The sequence below is a fragment of the Cnephaeus nilssonii genome (genome assembly GCF_951640355.1).
Source record: "Cnephaeus nilssonii genome assembly, chromosome: 6".
In the NCBI taxonomy this organism is placed as follows: Eukaryota; Metazoa; Chordata; class Mammalia; order Chiroptera; family Vespertilionidae; genus Cnephaeus; species Cnephaeus nilssonii.
The window spans coordinates 52,710,013-52,726,277 of NC_137077.1; the positions used below are offsets into that span (position 1 = coordinate 52,710,013).

General features: G+C 35.6%; 1 protein-coding gene across 1 annotated transcript; it reads left to right on the forward strand.

Annotated features, from left to right (window-relative positions):
- Nucleotides 1–12,571: 12,571 nt before the first annotated feature.
- On the forward strand, nucleotides 12,572–13,519 carry LOC307101412 (olfactory receptor 6C2-like; the record flags this gene model as incomplete). The annotated part of the gene is made up of 1 exon (XM_079774343.1): nucleotides 12,572–13,519. One exon carries the CDS (start codon nucleotides 12,572–12,574, stop codon nucleotides 13,517–13,519), a length of 948 nt encoding a protein of 315 aa, XP_079630469.1.
- Between the last annotated feature and the right edge of the window lie 2,746 nt (nucleotides 13,520–16,265).

A 16,265-nucleotide genomic window follows, 5' to 3' on the forward strand; every position in this document is an offset into this window, starting at 1 on the left:
GACAAACAGTTCTTTATGTGTACATGTCAGCAATGATATTTCAGTTCTGGATGGTGGACAAATGGTGGTGATGCAGGTCCGACCCTCTCTGATTTGGTCCACATGATCTCACTCATCTAGGAGAAATAATGAACAACATAAACTGATGAACGAAAACAGACCCGGAGACAGGGAAGAATCGATCAAACTGTCCAACCTCAGAGGGAAGGTAGGGGAGGGTGGGAGAGAGATCAATCAAAGGACTTGTATGCATGCATATAAGCCTAACCAGTGGTCACAGACAACAGGGGAATGGGGGCAGGCATGGGGAGGGGGTTAGGATGGGAATGAGGGGATGAGGACAAATATGTGATACCTTAATCAATAAAGAAATTTTAAAAATAATAATAAATAAATAAATAAACCTGTCTGTTGAAGTTCATAATTTGCTTACCTTTTAATCATCTATATTTCAGTTATATTTCATTTGTCAGTCCTCTTTAGATTTGCTTACATTGTACCTTAATCATTTATTTCCTTTAATTTTTAACCAGCTTCTTTTAGGAGATTTGTCTCAGAAAAAAAATAAAGTATACTTCTTATAAATTTATTTGTAGATAAATATGACCCCATAAAACTCAATGTTATAGTATAATAAAAATCATTCTTTAGTCTTCCATAAACTGGTAGCATAATGCTACTGATTACTGTGCTCACATTAAAATGCTACAAAATTTCAACTAAGAACTAAAATTTTATAATAAAATACTGAATAGGATGAATGCTGGCATTACAAGGAACAATTGAGAGAAAAGATAATCGCATTTCTAATATTCTTAGGAAATACATTTTTAAAAAACAAGCTAAAGTCTCACAAATATTCTTTTGACTTTATAGCTGAAAGTGAAGTTTAAAATATGGGCAACCTAAAGGTATCAGAGATACAGATTTAGCAGTTATGAAGATGAAAAATTCCAATTATGACCCATGGATGTCCAAGAAAGCAAAGAAGAGAGGATGGAGAGGAGGAGAGAAGGAGCCAGTTGTTGAATTATGGATTACAGGGAATTGGGTTAAATTTCCATATGAAGATGAGAGATGAAGTATCAGAATTCAAGTGGTGAAAGCACAGGAAACTAATAGAATAGGATAAAGTCAAGATTGAAGTGTGATTTAGGGGAAATAATTGCCCACTCTTGTGAAAAATCAATAATTTTCTCTAAGAAAATTTTCTTTCTCTTCTTGAGCTATAGAAAGGGGGTGGGGACAATCATTATGTTCCTCTACCTATCTAAAAGAGACCTTTGATAACCTAAATTCCATTTTTTTCAATTTACTAATCCTACCAAATCAAAGAGTAATATATAAATTGACCCTAACTCCGCTACACCCACAAGCCACACCCACAAGCCAATCAGAGCGAGTATGCAAATAAACCCAACCAAGATGGCTACAGCCACAGAGAGCAAGGTTTCCCAGGCAACAGAGGAATCCAAGCTTTCCGCCTTCCCTGGCCGGCCTAAGCCTCCACTCAAGCTACAAAGTTTCAATTATAGAAGGTAAACAAATGCCACGGAGCTGGAGAGAGCAGGCCAGGGTTGCCCCTGGCAACAGAGGAAGCCAAGCTTTCCACCTGCCCTGGCAGGCCTAGACCTCCACTCCAGGCTACAAAGTTTCAATTGTAGAAGGTAAATAAATTCCAGATACCAGGGCCTCCGCTTGGGTCACCAGGGGGCATGGCTGGCCTGCAAACCACCACAGGCCCCTTGCTCAGGCCACCCCACACCCCAAGGGAACCCCCATACTGATCCGGGACACCATTCAGGGCAAACCAGCTGACCCCCATCCCTGCACCAGGCCTCTATCCTAGCTAATAAAAGAGTAATATACAGATTGACCATCACTCCAACACACAATATGGCTGCCCCCATGTTGTCAAAGATCCTGCCCCCATGTGGACACAAGATGGCCACCACAAAATAGCCAGCAGGGGAGGGCAGTTGGAAGGCACCAGGCCTGCAAGGGAGGGCAGTTGAGAGGGACCAGGCCTGCAAGGGAGGGCAGTTGGAGGCGATCAACCCTGCAGGGGAGGGCAGTTAGGGGTGACCAGGCTGGCAGAGGAGGGAAGTTGGAGGCAAACAGGCTGGCAGGGGAGCAGTTAGGCATCAATCTGGCTGGCAGCAGAGTGGTTAGGGGGTGATCAGGCTGGCAGGCAGAAGCAGTTAGGGGCAATCAGGAAGGCTGGCAGGCAAGCAGTTGGGAGCCAGCAGTCCTGGATTGTGAGAGGGATGTCCAACTGCCCGTTTAGGCCCGATCCCAGTAGGGGTCCCAGATTGGAGAGGGTGCAGGCTGGGCTGAGGGACACCCCCCCACCTCCGTGCACGAATTTCGTGCACCGGGTCTCTAGTATTATATATAACAATTAAATATAAGTCTAAATGTAACTCTTTGAAAGTTAAGAGACACATGTGCAATGAGATACACTTCATAACAATTTATATAAAACATAGAAAGCTTTACTCAGAAGTCAAAGAATAATTCATCCATAAATATACTCATTACTTTTTAAAGTTAATGAAACAAAAAAAATAAAGAAAATTCTGCTCTTTTTTAATATTTAAATGCCATAAAATTTATTCAAAGTATGTAGGACATAAATTTTACTAAGGATAGAAACTTTGATAAATCTGAAAAGGTAAATACATCCAAAAATTGATTTTTTTAAAATCAAGAAAATTGATAAATTTATCAGAAACATGAATGAATACAAAACTAAAAGAGCAATATATGTAAGTTTACAAATCAGATAGAGACTATAAATACTACTTCAGTACAAATTAGAATAACTTTATGGATGTTCTTTTGGAATACCACAACAAAAACAAAAATGTGAATACCAGAGCTAATTAACAAGGTTTTAGCAAAACAAAATTTTAAAAATTAATTCAAGATATAGAAAATATAACATATAACATTTTGGGAAGACAAATAAGAATTTCCAGGAAAGAGGCAAAGGCCCAGATATGTTACAATTCACATGGTAAAGCAATAGAAAATCTCATTATAATTTCAATTATCTAAACAAAAAAACTCTCCCTAATGAATTTTTTTGAAATTTGACAAAATCTAAGTAAGACATTATATATCAAACTATTAAATAAATTCACTGATGAATACAGGTAGACTATTTTAAATGGAATTCAACAAAATATCCGAAATTATACTATAATTTATCAATATTTATTTCAATTACACAAGGGTGAAGATACAAGATAGATAGATGATGATAGATAGATAGTAGATAGATAATAGGTAGACCAAACAGAATTATATATGTATATATATATTTACACATATGTAAAATATAGCCTGATATTTTTGTAACAACATTTTTTTAAAAAACGTTGTATATAGGTTTTGATTAATAAATCAAACTATCACTGGATGGGAATTAATGTTCACTTAAAATTATTTGCATTTAAAAATTTTTAAAGTAAAATTAAAATGTGATAACTACTAAAGATTAAAATATCTAGAGAAAAACAATTGACATTACTACATCAAACAATAAAACACCTGTACTCATCTTAACTGAAATAAAGAACTAAGTAAGAGTGCTCACTTTTATCATTGATATTCAACATTCCATTGCCATCTTAAAAATTCCACAAGTTAAATAACAAAATAGTTCAGATTATTATCAGAATGAAGTTATAAAAATACTCTATTTAGCAATTATGAATGCCATATTTTTCAAGTTCTTACATTTATGAAAGGTAGATGTGTCTTACAATGACTTGGCATCTTAATATTGTGCATATTTTAATCAGTAACATTTTTCACAAAATAATAATATGCACTCAAATAGACTCAATGAAATAAGGCATTTTATTCCTAATAGCATTATTATGGACCTAGAAAACAATAAAATCTAGTAGGAAATTAATGGACTTAATAAGAATATTTAGAAATTTGGATGAATAAAGGATACATACCAACAAGTCAGTTGACAATATTTGTACTAGCAATAAGCCCCTACAAATCAAAGCTATCAACATGACTGCCAAGGAATAAATTCTATTATGGAGTCAACATATTATGCCATAAAATATCAATTTGTGCACTCAATATATAAATTTAACACAACTTCAATTAGAATCAGCTTTTAAATTTTTCTAATTGCACAAATGATCTCTAAGTTAGTATGAAATTAACTTTATCTCTAACGTGGTATCTCTAAGGTAGTTAATAATTAAATCTCATAAAGGTACAACAATACATAAATAAAAAGAAATATTAATGAATAGAAACTTCAAGAGAGAAGATAAAATGATGCAGTAGAGCAGATAAGATTATGAAAGTATACAAATTGCCTTTATTTTTATATAAATATTTTGTTACTTTTATACAAAAGTGGGAAAATTTCAGTTCAGTAGGAAAAACATGTTTTATTTAATAAGTGTTTCAGTCACACACAAAAATCTCAAATGCAAAAATTTTACTTTTGATTCAATTCACAACACTAACAAGTTACATTCTAAATGTTTTCAGTTTTAAGTAGAAAAATAAACAAGTAAGACCTTATTAGAAAATATATAAGGCCACAATAATATAAAGGAGTCAGAAGTTTTTACTTAAGAATTTAAAGGCAGAAAGTGACAAAAGAAAAGGCACTTATTTGATTACATATGTGTTAACCATTTTGACTGGCAAAAGATACCACTGAAAATTTCATGCCAAATAATAAAATGGAAATTAAATGTATAGTGCTGACAGACAACAGAATGATTTCTAAAGTATACAAATAGCTCTCATAAGTGAACAATACAAATGAAAAAGCTAAATAAGCAAAAAATAGACATGGTCAATTTGGAGAACATTAATTCCCATTTAGTAAAAAAACAGGATTGTCAACTGTTCTAATAATCAGTCTAATATCAAAAAATTTATATTGTGGAAGAACTTTATACCAATTATACTGTCAATTTTGAAAAGGAGTTTTATCTGCTGAATTAGATCACAGGCAAAAGGGTACTTTCCTAAAGCCCATGTAAAAATTTAAATTGCTAAAGCCTTTTGGCAAGCAATCAGAAAACCTACAATTTAAAAATATGTATATTTTGACATGGCAATTCCATACCTGCAACTCTATCTCACAAAAATGTACATACCATTTGAAGGGATATACAGCATAAAAAGAAACAATATGAAATACAGCATTTCTGATGACCAAAAACTCAATGCAAAATGAAAAACTCAGTAGATCAAATGTCATAAAGTTATTAAATAAATCTATTAGAGTCACACAATTCGTTCTAGAGTAATCCCTGTGAATTTTTTTTGGAGGGGGAAGAGAGACATAGTGACAAAATATGTCTAATATAATTGAATTTTTGTACTGGAAACCTTGCCAAAACCCTTCACTATGAGTATATATTCATATGTGCACACATATATAGATGTGTGTGTAAAATATATGTACTGTACCTGTAAACATATTTAATAATTCTTACATATGTAGTCATATCAAGTTTTAAAGCATACTTAGAATTAATGATATTTGCTTGAGAAACTAAATTTTAAAAATACTAAAAACAAAAGCCAAACAAAACAAACAAAAATATACCTTTCTAGAAAAATCATTACTGGAAGGGTTGAAACAAGGAAAGCACAGGATGAGCCTGGGATATCTTATGGTACTAGAATGCAGTGTTAATTCGGCAGGCTAAGGTTGTGCAAGCCCTGCACTTTGTACACAAAGGCCTTTCTTAAGACTGGTCCTTGCTTAGCTGCTAGGAGATAACCTCTGAACTCTTGGAATACCTTGCCTGATAAGAATGAGGCTTTTGTTCATTAGTTCATGTTGTCATTCCATAAATGAGTGAGATCATGTGATATTTATCTTTCTCTGACTGGCTTATTTCACTTAGCATAATGCTGATCCGGAGACAGAGAAGCATCGATCAGACAGTCAAACCTCAGAGGGAAGGTAGTGGAGGGTGGGGGTAAGGGGGAGAGATCAACCAAAGTACTTATATGCATGCATATAAGCCTAACCAATGGACACAGACAACAGGGGGGTGAGGACATGAGTGGGGGGGGGGGGTAGGGGGGACAATGGGGGAATAAGGACACATATGTAACACCTTAATCAATAAAAAAAAAAAGTTAAATAAATAAAAAGAGTGAGGCTTTTAATGCCTCAAGTCCTGGCCATACTACATCAGGTTGACCTGTGGGGGTGCTGGAGACTAAGAAGTTGAGTAGTTAAGGCCAGTCCTGTGGGTCCTGCATGCCTGCATGACTGCCCCCAATGAAACCCCTAGTTGTAAAGGCTCAGGTGAGCTTCCCTGCTTGGCAATACTTTGCACATAAAGTTACACATTGTTGCTGGGAGATTAAACTCATCCCTGTGTGACTCCAATGGGAGGGGACACCTAGAAGTTTGTGCCTGTTTTCTTCTGGACCTTGCTCATTGGATGGAGGATCCCATTGCCTAACTGGTTGTCAGCAATGGGCTGCTTTCCACTTTGAGAAGTTGCCACATAACCCGTTCCAACTTCAAAACCAGAAATAGAAAAAAAATTTTTAATTTAAATTCTTTATTGTTTAAAATATTACATATGTCTCCTTTTTCCCTCATTCATCTCTCCCCGGCCGCTCTCACCACCCAGCACATGTCCTCACCCCACTACTGTCTGTGTCCATTGGTTATGCTTACAAGCATTCATACAAGTCTCTTACCCTCCTCCCTCTCATCCTCCCCTGCCTTCCCTCTGAGGTTTGATGGTCTGTTGCATGATTCTGTCTCTGGATCTATTTTTGTTCATCAGTTGATGTTGTTTATTATATTCCACAAATGTTTGAAATCATGTGATATTACTCTTTCTCCGACTGGCTTATTTCACTTAGCATAATGCTCTCCATGTCAATCTATGCTGTTGCAAATGGTAAGAGTTCTTTCTTTTTTACAGCAGCATAGTATTCCATTGTGTAGATGTACCACAGTTTTTTAATCCACTCATCTGCTGGTGGGCACTTAGGCTATTTCCAAATCTTAGTTATTGTAAATTGTGCTGCTATGAACATAGGGGTGCATATATCCCTTCTGATTGGTGTTTCTCATTTCTTGGGATATATTCCTACAAGTGGGATTACTGGGTCAAATGGGAGTTCCATTTTTAATTTTTTGAGGAAACTCCATACTGTTTTCCACAGTGGCTGCACCAGTCTGCATTCCCACCACCTGTGTCTCATGTCAAATCTCACAGGCTTCAAATCTCTATCAATGTAAGAGCTTTCATCCTTCTGAAGGTCTCATTTCATTAGGTTAGGCACACCAAGGATAATTTCCTTATGATAAAGTCAACTATTTGGGACTTTATTATGTATGCAAAGTTCCTTTATAGTAACACCTATATTCCTGTATGATTGAATAACTGGCAGAAAGTGTGTGCATCACAGGAGTCTGAGATGATTAATTTTATGTGTTGACTTCTCAATGATGCCCAGATAGTTGGTCAAACATTATTTTGGGTGATTCCCTCAGGGTATTTTGTATGAGATTAACATTTAAATTGGTGGACATGAGTAAAATATATTGTCCTCCATAGTGTGTCCTTCATCCAGCCACCCCCTAGTAACAGAATTCTACAGCAGATACCTTCAGATTCATCTGCAACATCAGCTTTTTCTGATTCTACTGCGTACAATTTTGAAATGAACTCTAATCTGTTGCTGAATTAGATCACAGGCAAAAGGGTTCTTTTCCATAGCTCATGTGCAACTTTAAACTGCTAAAGTTTTTGATAAGCAATCAGAAAGCCTACAATTTAAAAAATATTGATATGGCAATACTTTGGGTTTCAGTTACAAAACTGGCTCTAGTCCTTCAGCAAACTGGCTTTGCCCACAAACTACTATTGCCCCTGGGTCTCCAATCTGCAGATTTTGGACTTGCCAGCTTCCATAATCACATGAGTCAATTTCCAATTCTTTGTGATATGAAGAACCCTAATACAGGGACATACTTAGATTCTGCCCACTATTCATGAAATAATTATAAAGATTCAAATTGCATTTTTAGAAATGAAAACTAAAAAGTTTGAGATAAAAAAATACATAACACACATATAATAAAATAGAACAGGCCTGGCCAGTGCATCTCAGTGTTTAGAGTGTTGGCCTGTGCACCAAAGAGTCATGGGTTTCATTCACGATCAAGGGCACGTACCTGGATTGCAGGCTAAACCATTTCCCCATTGTGGCACATGTAAGAAGCAACCAATCTCTCTCACATCAATGTCTGTGTATCTGTCTGTCTTTCTCTCTCTCCCATACTTTCCCTGCCCCTTCCACTGTCTCTAAAAATCAATGGAAAAAAATGTCTTCCCGTGAGGATTAGTAAAAAGAACAACTGCAACAATAGACCATATTCTGAGACACAAAATTATTCCAACCATACAAAGCATGAAACTCTAACCATAATAGAATTAAAACAACAGAAAGACATGAGGAAAATCACCAAATATATGGACACTAACACAAATGTAAATAAAACATGGGTCCATGAAGAAATCAAAATAGATATTTAAAATATTTTTAAATAAGTGATAATTAAAGCACAAAATGTCAAAATATGTTGAATACAGCTGAAACTTTAGAGCAAAATTTATAGCACTAAAATGCTTATGTAAAAAAAGAAGACTATCTAAAAATTTTTTAACCTTTCCACAAAATTAGAAAAAAAAAAAGGAAAAAATCAACCAAATCTAAGTAAACAGAAAAAAATAAAAATCATCATAGAAGTCAATTGAAATGGACGAGGAAAACAGTAGATAAAAGTTGTTTCTTAAAGAAGATTAGAAAAGTTGCCGAAACCAATTTGGCTCAGTGGATAGAGCATCGGCCTATGGACTGAAAGGTCCCAGGTTCGATTCCGGTCAAGGGCATGTACCTTGGTTGCAGGCACATCCCCAGTAGGGGGTGTGCAGGAGGCAGGTGATCGATGTTTCTCTCTCATCGATGTTTCTAACTCTCTATCCCTCTCCCTTCCTCTCTGTAAAAAATAAATAAAATATATTAAAAAACAAAAAAGAAAATTAGAAAAGAAAGAAGCCACAAAATGCAAGTGGAATTGACCCTTGAACAACATGAGTACACTTATATATGATTTTGGTTTTTTGTTTGTTGCTGTTTCTCAAAACAATGCCTGTGTCATTTTAAGTCTGTGACCGGGAGTCCTTGAATGCAGATGGGTCAACTGTATGTGTCCCTTACTTTCTCTAAGGGATTTGAACATCCACAAATTTTAGTACCCATGGGGGTACTTAAACCAATCCCCTGTGAATACTGAGGATAACTGTAGTTAAATTTTGGGAGAGTCTAAAATTATAGGTGGAATTTTGACTGTGAGGTGTGGGGGGTTCAGACTCCCTAATCCTAACATTATTCAAGGGTAAAGTGTATAAGGAATGAAGAGGTGATGTAACTACAGATTTTATACATATTAAAAAAAGACATAAGAGATTATAATTAAAAGTGCATATCATAAGCTGACAACTTAGGTAAAATTTATATTATGTGATAAATAAGATGTTTAAATACATAAACATGTATGTTTCTTATTGTAGTGAAATATACATAACACAGAATTTACTATTTTGACCATTTTTAAGTAAAACTCAATGGCACTTAGTACATTTATATTGTGAAAACTATAAAAGTATCTTTTGTCTTCAATTACAAGATATGGTTGTAAATTTTTATGCATTTGTGAATAATGCAGTCAGTATATTTAGAGAAAGAAAAATCTGGAAGGATAAGATCTATATGTAAGCATTAGCCTTATACAGGGAGGGGGAAAGTTTATAGTTATTCATATGGAAAATATGCCTGGCTGGTGTGACTCAGTGATAGAGCGTCAACCTATGAACCAGGAGTTCACGATTCCATTCCCAGTCAAGGCACATGCCCAGGTTTCGGGATCGATCCCCAGTAGGGGGAGTGCAGGAAGAAGTCCACCCATGTATCTCTCTCATAGATGTTTCTATCTCCTTATCCCTCTCCTTTCCTGTCTCTCTGGGGAGAGAGAGAGAGAGAGAGAGAGAGAGAGAGAGAGAGAGAGAGAGAGAGAGAGAGGGAGGGAGGGAGGGAGGGAGGGAGGAAGGAAGGAAGGAAGGAAGGAAGGAAGGAAGGAAGGAAGGAAGGAAGGAAGGAAGGAAGGAAAGAAGGAAGGAAGGAAGGAAGGAAGGAAGGAAGGGGAAGAGAGAAGGGAGAAAAAAGAAAAGAAAACAAGCAATTAGGAAATGAACTAAGTGATGTATATGACACAGTTGTCCTGCCATTTGACCCAGTGATCCCATCTCTAGGAATATATTCTAAGAAGCCCGAAGTACCATTCAGAAAGAGTGTATGCACCTCTATTTCATAGCAGCATTATTTACAATAGCTAAGATCTGGAAACAGCTCAAGTGCTCATCAGTAGATGAGTGGATAAAAAAAAACTGGTAAATTTACACCATGAAATACTATGCAGCTGTAAAAATGAAGGAACTTTTACCCTTTGAGACAGCATAGAGGGACCTGGAGAGTATTATGCTAAGTGATATAAGCCAGTCAGAGGAAGACAAGTATCACATGATCTCACTCATATGTGGAATCTAATGACTAAAATAAACTGATGAACAAAATAGATCCATAGACACGCAACAGACTGAGGAAACTCAGAGGGAAATGGAGGGTGGAGGGTGAAAGGTGGCAGGAACTGAGTAACCAAAAATCATATATGCATATATGCATAACCCATAGTCACAGACAATAGTGCAGTGAAGGACTGGGGAGGGGACAGAGCAAGGTGCAGGGGGTCAATTGGGGAAAAGGGAGACATCTGTAATACTGTCAACAAGATAAATTTTTAAAAAATAAAATAAAATAAATGACCTGTGTCAAATGCTACTGCAACATCCTAATTTCTCCAAGGAGTCAGTCCCACTGAAGCCTGTTTTCCTTATGTATTTACCAAACTTCATTACTCAGAAATGAATTAATAATTCTTGATTGTAGGTCACCAAGGACCATTTGTTGTTTTCACTTATGGCATTTTCTGCAAAGAAAAATCACATTTGACATCGTAAAAGCATTTTTCTCTGTCCTGATTATTTAAATTATTATTTCTTCCACCAGTGGAGAGAGTTCTCAGCCTTTAGAGTGATTTTTTTCCTAATGATGGAGATAGTAGGAAAATCTTTGGAGCCTTATAGTAGCACTAAGCCCATCATAAGCAAGTCTGTCCAGTTTGTCGGAAATGGAAAACAATGGGAACTCTCTATTCCCAGACATCCCAGTGAATGTGAAGAGATAAATATTTTTACGAAAATATCACTGTAGTCTTAATATTGCTATATTTAAATAGCCAACAGAAGTTTGATTTCCAAACAGAAGAGTAAGTATGATAGTTTGTCTCTTTGATTAGAATTCCCTTTTAGGATCTAGATTATAATTTCCTCTGACAAGAAAATGGATTTCTGTGACAGTTTATATACTCTTAATGTGTTCAGGATATGTTTATGAAATTCATTTTTGAGAATGAACTTCCCTCGTGTGAATAAATGTCAATGTCTGGGAGGTTTTTATTCATAAAATGCATAAACAAAACTGTATCTTGCTTAATGAGAGAAATATTCAGGGTAACTTTGTATAGACTATTCAACCACAAATTAAAAATAATGAAGTATCTTTATATAGAAATATACAAGCATGCTCTTGCATTCCTCTTTCCACCCCAAAAAAGAATAACAAAATGACTGAAATCACAGCATCTCATTATAGATTCCTGTATTCATTTTGGACATTTGTTTGGAAGATAGAATAAATGGAAATCAGTTAGTTACATGTTCTGGTCAGTCTGTTTATTGACTTCTATAATAAAATAAATTGCAATATCATGAAGAGAACATATATTTTCAGCATTAAATAATGGTCAAAACCTGAAGATTTCAATTTGATATGAAATTTAGTGACTAAATTTCCTAAAAGAATTCTGACTTTTAAGTAAACCATGACCCTCAGTAAGTGATCTTTCTCTATATCAGAAACATTGTGAACTCAGTGGTCACTATAATTCGGCCCCAACATCAATAGGAACAGAAGACAATAAGTTAAACAATAAAGTGGATACTCTCGTATGACAAGATAAACAAGGGGATACTCTCATAAACTAGATACACAAGGAGAACATATTTTTTATTAATTGATGTCAGAAAAATGTCAATATTTGACATATTGATTGAATAGTAGGAACATTTGAGTCCCTGCTTAGTGTAGTATCACTGAAGATAATTCATCGACTAGAAGATGAGGGAGGGAAGAGAAGACAGTCATCATTTGTGTCAGCAACAAAGGTAACACACATAGTCAGGTAATGCACATAATCAAGGGAGGAAATAGATGGAGTGTGTAATGGGGAATAGGGGCCAGCCACAATGCTAAAGGTTGGTCATAAAAATTAGGTTTTAGAACAGTTAAAATAAGCTATAATCTATCAGAAAATTTCTCTGAATATCACATACAGATTGGAAGAAGTCGGAAGTCCATGATGAGAAACGGTACAGTGACAACATTCATCCTGCTGGGACTGACAGATGACCCTCAGCTGAAGGTTCTGATTTTTATCTTTCTATTTCTCACCTACACCCTGAGTGTAACTGGAAACCTGACCATCATCACACTAACCTCTGTGGATTCTCACCTAAAAACACCTATGTACTTTTTCTTAAAAAATTTCTCCTTTTTGGAGATCTCATTCACATCTGCCTGTATTCCCAGGTACATGTATAGTATTGCAACAGGTGACAAGGTCATTACCTACAATGATTGTTTCATCCAAGTGTTTTTTACTGACCTCTGTGGAGTGACAGAATTTTTTCTTCTGGCTGCCATGTCCTATGACCGCTATGTGGCCATCTGCAAGCCCCTGCATTATACGACCATCATGAGCAGCAAGGTCTGCCAGACTCTTATCATTAGCTGTTGGATGTCTGGTTTATGTATCATAATGCCACCACTTAGCCTGGCTTTAACTCTAAAATTTTGTGACTCTAACATGATTGATCATTTTACCTGTGATGGAGTTCCCTTAGTGAAAATCTCATGCTCAGACACATGGCTCACGGAACAGACAGTCATAATCTGTGCTGTCCTGACCCTGAATATGACTCTTACTTGTGTTGTTCTGTCATATGCTTCCATTATCAAGACAATTCTGAGATTCCCTTCTGTTCAGCAAAGGAAAAAGGCCTTTTCCACCTGTTCTTCCCACATGATTGTGGTTTCCATCACCTATGGTACATGCATTTTCATCTATATGAATCCTGCAGCAAAGGAGCAAGTGACCATTAATAAAGTAGTTTCACTGCTCATTTCTTCTATTTCACCTATGTTAAACCCATTTATTTATACACTGAGAAACAATCAAGTTAAGAAAGCCTTCAAGGATTCCATCAAAAGAATTGTTTTGCTCTCTTCTAATAAAAGGAAATAATATTTTCAGACATCTCAAAAACAAAGATACATTGTATTTTTGAAGTTTGTAATCTCATATGTTTTTTAACAATATATACATGAGTTGCATTAATTTTCTCAACATTTCTTCAACCAAACTTTCATTGAGCCCTGTTCAAGTCATTTTTGTATCTTCATTTTTTCAAACTAATATATGATAGTTTTCTATGTCAATTTATTTAAATTTTTAAAAATAAATTAACTTCCAAATACTATTTTAATATATTTAAAAGTCATTCCTTGGGAAAATATAGGGTAAAATGCTTTGTAGCTGTACTCGAAATGCACACAATAGTGATACCTAAACACATATAAAAGAGTAATTTTGTGTATAATGTCTAAAACAGATGAAAAGTCACAAGTTAAAATACATGTGAAATATTTATAGCACATTTAATATTGAGAAAACAGAAGAAAATATTATTACCATGAACACAGAAATACTGGATAAAAATGAATAAATATTCATTGGAATCTATAGCTAAAATCATTGCAAACTCATAAATAGGAGATGTCAGAATTATTCAACTCTTAGTAGAGCAATAATGTGTAAAATGACTTGTGGGTGCTCAGAAGATTATAGACTGGGGATGGGAATAGGAGATTGCATTATGGATCACAAAGGTTTAGGTTTAAAGTCTCAGGATTAGTGGAGCACTTGAAATGACACAATAGCTGCGCATGCAATGAAAGTCTGAATTAGAAAACCATGCTAGTGTAAGTATAAAAATACTTGGCTTATTTCTTCTTATCCACCCATCCCCACATCAAGGTATGCCAGTCTGTTCCATGCCTCCATGCTTCAGGTCTTATTTTGCTGGTCAATCCATTTTGTTCATTAGATTCCATAAATAAGTGAGATCATGTGGTATTTGTCTTTCTCAGATTGGCTTATTTCACTTTACATAATAGTCTCCAGGTCCATCCACGCTGTTCCAAAGGGTAAGAGATCCGTCTTTTTTACAGCTGCCTAGTATTCCATTTAGTAAATGTCCCAAACTTTTTTATTCATTCATCTACTGATGGGTATTTGGGTTGTTTCCAAATCTTAGCTATTGTAAGTAACACTGCTGTGAACATAGGGATGCGTATATTATTCCTGATTGGTGTTTCAGGCTTTTTAGGACATATTCCCAGAAGTGGGATGGCTGGGTCAAAAGGAGGTTCCATTTTTAAATTTTGAGGAAACTACATACTTCTTTTCATAGTGGCTACACCAATCTGCATTCCCACCAGCAGTGCACGAGGGTTTCCTTTTCTCCACATACTCACCAGCACTAGTTGTTGTTTTTAATAGTGATACACAGCTTAATTGTATTTCTTACAATTCATGCTGTCTTCAAAATGATGAAATTTGGCATATCTGTTTTTTATCCAGAGGACATATTTACATATCCTGAAAACTCAAGAAACTCTAATAGAAAATTAGTGGAATTAATAAGGGAATTTGATGTTTTAACTGAAAAAAATTAATAAATATTTTAAAATCAGTGAACTTGAATAACAATAAACAACAGGAAATCAATCAGCAAATATTATTTCAGTCACACAGTCATAAAAACTTAATTACCGCCCTAGCTAGTTTGGCTCAGTGGATAGAGCGTCGACCTGCAGACTGAAAGGTCCCAGGTAAGATTCTGGTTAAGGGCACATGCCCAGGTTGTGGGCTCGATCCCCAGTGCAGGGTGTGCAGAAGGTAGCCAATAAATGGTTCTGTATCATCATTGATGTTTCTATCTCTCTCTCCTCCCTTCCTCCCTTCCTCTCTGAAATCAATAAAAATATTTTTTTAAAAAAAACTTAATTACCAAGAGAATAAATTTAGCAAAAAGTACAGTGTACATATAAATAAAGTATAATATATATTCAAAAATATGAAATGTGATTAAAACAAAAAAGAGCAATCAATATTCTTGTTTGGAAAATTTAAATATGAGCATGTATATGTGTGTATGTATATATTATTTAGGTATGGTAGGAACATTTATTTATTTATTTGTATGTAGTAACTAAGCACATAGAATATTAAAGGAAGGCAAATTTTAATGCAGGTTATCTGAAGCAGAAACTAAGAGATACAATCAGAAAGACAAAAGGAAAAATCAAGCATTATTCATGGTGGCCAAGACATGGAAACAACCAAAGTGTCCTTCAATAGATGATTGGAAAAAGATGCTGTGGTACATATATACAATGGAATACTACTCAGCCACAAGAAAAGATTAAATACTGCCATTTACAATAATATGGATCGACCTTGAGAACATTATGCTAAGAAAAATAAGTCAATCAGAAAAAGCTAAGAACCATGTGATTTCCCTCATAGGTGGGATATAAAACAGAAACTCATAGACACAGACAGCAGTTTGGTGGTTACCAGAGGGGAGGGGACTGGGGAAGTAGTAAAGGGTAAAGAGGGCCAAATATATGGTGATGTAATGTGATTTGACTTTGGGTGGTGAACACACAATGCAATATATAGATGATGTATCATAGAAATGTACACTTGAAACCTATATAACCTTATTAACCAATGTCATCCAAATACATTGACTTTAAAAATAAGTAAGCCCTAGCCAGTTTGACTCAGTAGATAGATCATCAGCCTGTGGACCATAGTGTCCTGGGTTTGATTCCAGTCAAGGGCAAGTAATTTGGTTGCAGGCTCCTCCCCGCCTGGGCCCTGATTGGGGTGCATGTAGGAAGAAACCAATCTATCTATTTCT